This window comes from Micropterus dolomieu, linkage group LG02, assembly GCF_021292245.1.
Source record: "Micropterus dolomieu isolate WLL.071019.BEF.003 ecotype Adirondacks linkage group LG02, ASM2129224v1, whole genome shotgun sequence".
NCBI lineage: Eukaryota > Metazoa > Chordata > Actinopteri > Centrarchiformes > Centrarchidae > Micropterus > Micropterus dolomieu.
In genome coordinates this window covers 34,422-44,242 of record NC_060151.1, presented here as the reverse complement: position 1 = coordinate 44,242, position 9,821 = coordinate 34,422, and the positions used below count along the sequence as shown (strand labels likewise).

General features: G+C 40.7%; 1 protein-coding gene across 5 annotated transcripts in view; it reads left to right on the top strand.

The window, feature by feature from the left end:
- Window positions 1–9,821, top strand: part of sept12 (septin 12) — a 97,955-nt gene that overhangs the window by 67,068 nt on the left and 21,066 nt on the right. For 4 of the 5 annotated variants that reach the window (XM_046074972.1, XM_046074967.1, XM_046074985.1 and 1 more), the window contains one exon: window positions 1,703–1,831. The exons of the other annotated variant lie outside the window; for it this stretch is intronic. In XM_046074972.1, coding sequence (XP_045930928.1) covers window positions 1,703–1,831 — 129 coding nt within the window. The remainder of the gene's footprint in view (window positions 1–1,702; window positions 1,832–9,821) is intronic. 5 annotated transcript variants of the gene reach the window in all.

Genomic DNA, 9,821 nt, shown 5'->3' with positions numbered 1-9,821 from the left:
GGGGGCAGGAAACCCAAAACCGCCCCCCCCCCCCCCCTCATGTAACCATGGCAACTGACCTTCCTCTTTGTTTCATTACCTCACATCAAAGGATATTCTCCTTTTCACAGAGATGTAAATTTGGGAGAAACTCCAGGACACCAGAGACACTGCCCTGAACTCCTTTGTGTAAACAAAGAGTACTGTCTCCTCAAAACCCAAAGCATCTTGATTAGGTCCCTCCACTCCATTTGAGTAGTTATGTTACCATGTTGGTGTTATTTATTTATTTATAGAACGACCAAGTTCTTTTTAAGCTTTATCCTTCGAGCTAAATTACACTGCTCCCACTGAGGTCGGACCCTGGCACGTGGTCCCGCCACCTCTAACCCGAGCCAGGGTTGAAAAGGCCCCCACTGCGAGTTTCTTCAGTAATCCGACAAAAGCGCCTGGCCGACGGCTTTAAGCTGTCCTAACAGAGTGAGGCCGTTTAACAGCAACCCGGCTGGGAGAAACGACATTCAGTAAGACCAAAACCCTGCATTCTGTGAACAGTGATGTCCCATAGTTGTTAATAGATTATCAAACAGAATCTCGGGTGGTGCCCCGCGAGAGATTTATGAATTAATATTTTCTGAATATTAAAATTCATAATTTGGTATTGATTCTCATAAATTTATTAGATCAATGTAGTCATGCTACAATACATTTACAATAAATACAAAAAAGAAGTAATTAATAAATAAAGATTATAACGGACAATAAATAATTACAACGTAAGGAGTAATTAGGTGAATAAGTGAAGCCAATTAAAATATATATATATATATATATATATATACACATTTATGTCTCCTTGTATAATTTAATTACTGCCTACATTTATTTATTTACTTTGTTGTGCATTTAATCAGATGCTTATTTATTTATTGAGCATTTATTTATTTCTGGATTTATTTCTGAATTTGTCAGGATCAGTCCTCCATAGAGAGAAAAGACACAGCATGCAACATGCATGTTAAGCAATTTGCCTTTTTAGTCCGTCAGCTTACATAGAAATGTTTGTGCTGCACAGTAGTGCAGTTGATGTGTTGGCTCTTGACGCAGAGCAACATTAGCATTCATCAGGACTCAGGTTTTTGTCCATCTGTAGAATGTCAGTCAGCTGGTTTGGTCTCCACCAACTTCTACAAAATGTTTCACTATTCACAGGTAACTGACTGCTAACTATTTGGTGCTGGGAAGGTAGTGTACAGTGGTTTTATCAGAGGTTTTTCATTAAAAACAGATACCTGCTGCTGGTAATGGGGTTTAGCTGAGGGGGACTGCAGAGTTGTTGATAATTCTGCTGTTACCAACTGACCAGTGACTCTTCCACTTCCATCTTTCCATTTTTATTAAAAAAATATTGACATTAACAGCTGTAACAGTTTACAACTTTGGTTTCCAAAAATTAATACCCAGCTTTTGGGTGCTTCCCTTAACTAGTCAACCATGTAATTAAGTTCTTTTTATGAGTTTCCAGGGAAATTTCCATTAGTGCTTTTTCGAAATTGAATGGTTTTGGATCATCTAAACCAACATTGACATTATAGTTTCATGGAGCAGGCAGCACAGAAGCTGAGAGCCTTTTATTGATCTTCTGATAAGGAGACATGGCAGAAATAAACACTACACACTTTTTAGAGAATTGTTAAAAATCGTTGGTTTTATGTGTCTGCAGGTCAGAGTGGTTTGGGGAAGTCGACACTAGTCAACACTCTGTTCAAGTCCAAAGTCAGCCGGAAGTCTTGCACACCCAACTACGAAGAGAAGATCCCCAAAACAGTCAAACTGCATTCAGTCAGCCACAGTGGGTCCACACACACACACACACACACACACACACACAGTCTCTGTTAGAGGAATGCTCTTTTTCATCTTTTACTCCAAGAATGTAAAAGGCCTTGCAGATCTTGACATCCTCCATAAACATGTTCTCCTGCTCTCTCACGTCTTCTCCAATAAAGGTTAAGATAATAAGAATATCTTAAAAAGCAGACTGCATGTTTCACTTCCTTTTTTTCTGATTAGTGAGGGTGACAGGATTATCTATTTGTTACAATGTTATTATACTGAAAGGTTGATTTTGTAATGGGTTAATATGATTGAGTGTATATACAAACTGATACTGTTATAGGATGACGAAGGCTATAATGACAGACTGAAAGAATATAGCGCAATGAATGAAGATCTATTTACTAACGGACTGATCTGATCTTCGTTGAACATCCTTCTCTGAACTATCATACCTCCACCATCTCCTTGTCAATTGCATAAGGAATGTTAATGTAACTATATTACGTTATGACATTACTATATCATGAAAATAGGCTAACCACTGGGATGCTGAGTTAAGCCTAGTTCACACTACACGATTTGTAGCCCGATTTACCGCTTGGCGACCAGGCTGTGATCGGGAGTAAATCAGCGGTCGATTGGCGGTCGCAACTACACAACGACGCATCAAAACGGCTCCCCGACACATCTCTGACACATCGCCAACGTCTGCCAGATATCTAGCATGCCAAATATCTGGAGGAATCGGCCGACTCGACATCCACATCCAGCCAATGAGAGCAGGCAGCTGGCAGAGCAGGCAGCTACCTTTCACCGCAAAACACTTTTTGTAGCTCAGACGATCCCTGCTAGCTGCGTGTGCTAATCCATTCCTTCAGCCAGATTTTTTTGTCTTTATCATTTCTATCTTTATAATAACAAACAGCTTTTTTGTATATAGTTTCGCGTCATTTACCGTTTCACATTTCATGTGTGTTTTCTTGGCAAAAAGTGGTTTGGAGACCTGCGTCTGGTGACACAGCCGCTGTCAGCTCGTGTAATGTGTGACCACCTGTCACCGATCAGTCACGTAGTGTGAACGCCACAACGACTTCAAGTCTCCTGTCACAAGACAGCAAGTTGTGTAGTGTGAACAGCACGGCCATCGGCCGACGCTGAAAATCGTGTAGCACGGCCATCGGCCATCGGCCGACGCTGAAAATCGTGTAGAGAGCGTTAGACAATTTTCTTGGTTGCGGTTGAGCCAGCAAGTCCATTTTTCCTCTATAAGTTTAATTTAGAGTCATCATTAACAGTTGGGTCACAAGGGATTTGATCTCCAATCATGTCAGATTTTACTGAAGTAGTTTTAGCCCAAAATGTATGCACTTTCTCACATTCCCAGACCATGTGAAGAAAGTTCCAATTTGTTTTGGCTGGCTTTAGTGATGCGTTTCCTCAAGGGGTTCCAATATGTCCTATGGCATACAGGTGCTGGTCATATAATTAGAATATCATCAAAAAGTTGATTTATTTCAGTAATTCCATTCAAAAAGTGAAACTTGGATATTATATTCATTCACTACACACAGCTGATATTTCAAATGTTTATTTCATTTAATTGTGATGATTAAAACTGACAACTAATGAAAATCCCAAATTCAGTATCTCCGAAAATTAGAATATTATTAAGATCAATACAAAAAAAAGGATTTTTAGAAATGTTGGCCAACTGAAAAGTATGAACATGAAAAGTATGAGCATGTACAGCACTCAATACTTAGTTGGGGCTCATTTTGCCTGAATTACTGCAGCAATGCGGTGTGGCATGGAGTCGATCAGTCTGTGGCACTGCTCAGGTATTATGGGAGCCCAGGCTGCTCTGATAGTGGCCTTCAGCTCTTCTGCATTGTTGGGTCTGGCGTATCGCATCTTCCTTGTTGGTCAGCAGCAGGAAGCATGAAGTGCTCTAAAACTTCCTGGTAGACGGTTGCGTTGACCTTGGACCTCAGAAAACACAGTGGACCAACACCAGCAGATGACATGGCACCCCAAACCATCACTGACTGTGGAAACTTTACACTTGACTTCAAGCAACGTGGATTCTTTGCCTCTCCTCTCTTCCTCCAGATTCTGAGACCTTGATTTCCAAAGGAAATGCAAAATTTACTTTCATCAGAGAACATAACTTTGGACCACTCATCAGCAGTCCAGTCCTTTTTGTCTTTAGCCCAGGCAAGACGCTTCTGACGCTGTGTCTTGTTCAAAAGTGGCTTGACACAAGGAATGCGACAGCTGAAACCCATGTCTTGCATACGTCTGTGCGTGGTGGTTCTTGAAGCACTGACTCCAGATGCAGTCCACTCTTTGTGAATCTCCCCCACATTTTTGAATCCAATCCAATCCACTTTATTTATTTAGCACAATTTAAAAAACAACAAGGTTACCAAAGTGCTTTACAGAGATGATATAGAATATGCTCATGATAAATAAAAACAAAACAAAACAAATAACACCAACAATGACAGCGACAACGAAGACCAGAGCAGCTCTCATGGTGAATTAAAAGCCAAGGAATAAAAGTATGTTTTTAAACGAGATTTAAAGGTGTGGAGGTTGGGCGCCACTTTAATGTGAGGAGGTAAGTCTTTCCACCGTTTGGGGGCAACTGCTGAAAAAGAGCGATCGCCCCTGGTCTTCAGCCTGGTCCTGGGCACGTTCAGCCGCAGCTGATCAGCAGACCTCAGTGACCTTGGCGGGGTGTAAGCGTGCAGGAGCTCAGAGATGTACTGAGGTGCCAACCCATTAAGTGACTTAAAAACAAAAATTAAAATCTTAATGTATTCTAAAATGTACAGGGAGCCAGTGGAGCGAGGCCAGAATGGGGGTAACGTGTTTGTGTTTCCGGGTTCCTGTTAAAAGACGAGCAGATGCATTTTGGACTAACTGCAGGTGTGAGAGGGAGGTTTGGTTTACACCGATTTAAAGTGCATTACAGTAGTCCAAACGGGTCGAGATAAAAGCATGAATCACATGCTCAAGAAGATCAAAAGATAAAACAGGTTTAATTTTAGATAAAAGCCTCAAATGATAAAAACTGGATTTAACCACAGTGTTTATCTGCTTGTCAAGTTTAAAATCACTGTCAATTTTGATGCCTAAATTGGTGACTACTGGCTTCACGTATTGCTGCAGGGAACCAAGATTTATGGGAGTGGAGTCACAAACCCGGCTGGGTTCAAAACAATGACCTCAGTTTTGTCTTCATTTAAATTAAAAAAAATTAAAAGACATCCAGGCCTTAATCTCCTTGAGACATTCAAGTAGAGGAGTCAGGGAACTGTTTGCATTTCTTCTCAGTGGCAAGTAGATTTGCGAGTCGTCCGCATAAAAGTGGTAGGAAATACCATATTTTTAAAAATGTTTCCAAGAGGGAGAAGAAGAACTGAGCCCTGAGGAACTCCACAGAGAAGGGGAGCGGTAGATGACGTGAAGTCACCAAGTTTTACATAAAAACATCGCTCAGATAAATACGATCTGAACCACTGCAGGGCAATATCTTGGATGCCCACACAGTGCTCAAGGCGAGAGATGAGAATGGCGTGATCAGTTGTATCAAAAGTAGTAGCAGTAGCAGTAAGGTCTAAAAGCACAAGAAAGTCACCACGGTCTGTAGATAGTAAAAGATCATTAAAAACTCTTGAAAGTGCACTCTCGGTACTATAAAAAGCTTTAAAACCAGACTGAAAATTTTCTAAAATACCATTTGTATCTAAAAAGTATTGTAGTTGTGCAAATACGGTTTTTTCTAAGATTTTAGAAATAAAAGGAAGTTTTGATATTGGTCTGTAGTTAGCTAAAATTGTAATTAGAGTTGCTTCTTTGCAATAAGCTGGGACAATTCCTGAAGTCATACTGCTGTTAATAATTTTTTGGACACTTGGCCCTATAGTGGTCCAGACCTCCTTAAAAAGGCGAAGTAGCTCCTGATGATCATACACCAACAGAGAATGAATGGTCTTTGGTACAGACAGTACACACCACACAAACAAAACAAAAGTTACCAGGGTAAGACGGTGAACCAGACACACCAAAAAACATCTTTCATGAATGGGTTTTGTTTCACAATCCCTATTGCTTGTACACTTTTTTCTACCACATCTTTTCCTTCCCTTCGCCTCTCTATTAATGTGCTTGGACACAGAGCTCTGTGAACAGCCAGCCTCTTTAGCAATGACCTTTTGTGTCTTGCCCCCCTTGTGCAAGGTGTCAATGGTCATCTTTTGGACAGCTGTCAAGTCAGCAGTCTTCCCCATGATTGTGTAGCCTACAGAACTAGACTGAGAGACCATTTAAAGGCCTTTGCAGGTGTTTTGAGTTAATTAGCTGATTAGAGTGTGGCACTAGGTCTCTTCAATATTGAACCTTTTCACAATATTCTAATTTTCTGAGATCCTGATTTTGGGGTTTTCATTAGTTGTCAGATATAATCATCAAAATTAAAAGGAATGAACACTTGAAATATATCAGTCTGTGTGGAATGAATGTATACATTATACAAGTTTCACTTTTTGAATGGAATTACTGAAATAAATCAACTTTTTGATGATATTCTAATTATATGACTATATATGCCTACCAAGTTAGGTGAATGTACAACAAAGAGAAAGGATTTTGCACCTGTATGTTGAAATGGATCAACTGGTGATTGGGGTAAGTGGAACATTTACAGTACTTTCCCAAACTGCAATCCAATCAATTATGTTCCCCTGTACAGTAGGGAGAACAAGTATTTGATACACTGCTGATTTTGTAGGTTTTCCTACTTACAAAGCATGTAGAGGTCTGTAATTTTTTAATCACAGGTACACTTCAACTGTGAGAGACCAGAAAATCACATTGTATGATAAATAAATAAATAATTAATTTGCATTTTAGTGCATGACATAAGTATTTGATACATCAGAAAATCAGAACTTAATATTTGGTACAGTAACCTTTGTTTGCAATTACAGAGATCATACATTTCCTGTAGTTCTTGACCAGGTTTGCACACAATGCAGCAGGGATTTTGGCCCACTCCTCCATATACAATACAGACTTTCAGCTCCCTCCAAAGATTTTCTATTGGGTCCAGGTCTGGAGACTGGCTAGGCCACTCCAGGACCTTGAGATGCTTCTTACGGAGTCACTCCTTAGTTGCCCTGGCTGTGTGTTTCGGGTTGTTGTCATGCTGGAAGACCTAGCCACGACCCATCTTCAATGCTCTTACTGAGGGAAGAAGGTTGTTGGCCAAGATCTTGCGATACATGGCCCCATCCATCCTCCCCTCAATACGGTGCAGTCGTCCTGTCCCCTTTGCAGAAAAGCATCCCCAAAGAATGATGTTTCCACCTCCATGCTGTACTCATCCTTCTTCTTCCTCCAAACACCGCGAGTGGAGTTTAGACCATAAAGCTCATCAGACCACATGACCTTCTCCCATTCCTCCTCTGGATCATCCAGATGGTCATTGGCAAACTTTAGACGGGCCTGAACATGTGCTGGCTTGAGCAGGCACGCAAGGGACCTTTTCTTTGAGACTGTGGTCATTGACCGGGTCCTGCCGTGTAGTTCTGGGCTGATCATTCCTCGTGAGATCTTGCATGGAGCCCCAGACTGAGGGAGATTGACCGTCATCTTGAACTTCTTCCATTTTCTAATAATTGCGCCAACAGTGTTACCTTCTCAACAAGCTGCTTGCCTATTGTAAAATGTAAATGCTCTGTACTTGTATAGCGCTTTTCTAGTCTTTTGACCACTCAAAGCGCCTTTACACTATATCTGCATTCACCATTCACACCCTGAGCCTAAGTGCTCAAACAGAAACTAACATTCACACGCTGGCGGAACAGCCAGGGGCAATTCGGTGTATAGTAACTTGCCCAAGGACACTTTGTCCTGCAGCCTGGGGGAGCCGGGATTGAACTGCAGACCTTCCGATTAACGGTCAACCCACTCTACCTCCTGAGCCACAGCCGCCCCCTTGTCCTGTCCTTTTGTTTTAGATTCCATATCTCTCACAGTTGAAGTGTACCTATGATAAAAATTACAGACTGCTACATGCTTTGTAAGTAGGAAAACCTGCAAAATCAGCAGTGTATCAAATACAATTGATTTTATAGTTGGGAGAGCTAACCAAATTCATTTAAGAGTTATGAATATTCATTTATATTTTATTTATGTACCACTGAAATAAAAAGTGATGCCTAGAAGCTGCAATATTCATGGCATCTTATAGTAAGAAAGTGTTAAACTAAACAAACAAAATAAAGCCTAACCAGAGTGAAACCAAAAGTCATGATGTATTCAAAAGCAAATAAAATCTTGAAGATCAGATGTGCTCAGTACAGTTCAAGTGAGTTTGTACATTAGGTTGTGATATTTGCTGTGTGCAAGTAGAAATTGTCACTTGATGGTAAAGCTAGAGGATGGGTCTTTAGAGGACAATAAAGATCCAGGGGTAATTACATGGAATTATATATTTTAGATGCATTGTTCAGTGGGGATCCAGACCCCACCATGGCCCACAGCCAGAAGGTCAAAGGGGTCCCAAAAATCATTGGGACATATGCTTACCCTGGACAACAGTGCTAAATGGACAGATCAACTAATTCTCATTTCATGTTCATGAAATCAAGGTGGTGTGATGAGCAGAAGTGGGGCTCTGCATCACAAGACAGGACTGTCAGAACAAAACTGTATTTTAGATCTGTTTTTCTTTAAATGTGTTATCCCAAGTGAACCAAAGGTGACATTTAGCTCTCCATTAAAAACTAAATGGTCATTCTGCTATATTTTGTGCAATTTATGGTTACTCTCATGAATTTGTAAAAGACAATTATCGTTTTTTTGTCCCTTCCGTCTTCCCAGTCACACCTCTCACTTTACAGAACATTTTTACATTTACCACATTTACCATCAGTTTACCAAAACTGATGATCATAAGATTGTAAGAAAGGAATACTATACCTAAATAGGTGAATCCCATTGTAATATGCCACTGTTAGCACACAATATTATACTTGTCCCAATTCCATTAGACAAAACTTCCACCGTGTGAGAGAGAGTACGAAACTGTTGTGTGTAGAGAGCTGTTTAACTGAGACAGAATGGAAGATAATCAACAAAAACACTTACTGAATCTGCTCATGTTTTCATTAAACATGGTTTAGAAAATTTCTTATTTCTTCATTCTGGCTGTTTGTTATCAAGGACTGATGCTGTAGATAAATAAATTAAGGCAGTAATTAGGGCCCGAGCACGACCGTGTGAGGTCCCTATTGAATTTGCTAAGATTATTTTTTTTAGGGCCCGAGCACGACCGTGCGAGGTCCCTATTGAATTAGCTCGGATTTTTATTTTATTTTTTTTTTTCTCTCTGCAAAGTAGGCTCAACTGACATGGCCTAAACATACTCGAAAACTCACCAAAATTTGCAAACATGTCAGAACCGGTGAAAAATTTCGTATTCTACAAGTTTCGCACATGGGCGTGGCAAAATGACTCGCTAGCGCCACCTAGAAAATTGGAAAAGATTAGCCCCTCGTTCACGTTCAACCTACATGTACGAAATTTTCTGGGGACATGTATCATATCAAGACGCGCAAAAAAGCCTCAAGAACCCATAGCCTAAAGTCAACAGGAAGTCGGCCATTTTGAATTTTACGGCCATTTTTGGATGATTTACACACTTCGTACTTTAACGAACTCCTCCTAGGGATTTAGTCGGATCGACGTCAAATTTCTGCTGTGCCTTCTAAAGGCATTGACGATGAAAAGTTGTGCTATTTGCGCGTTTTCGTCAATGGGCGTGTCCGTGGCGTCGATGATTCGCTATGAAACAGGAAGTTGTTGTAACTTCAGTGTACATGCTCACATCTGGACCAAACTGTACATGTAGGATGAGAGTCCCGCCCTGAACACATGTACATGCCGACATTCACCCACAGTCATAGCGCCACCTGCTGGCAACAGAAAGTGAC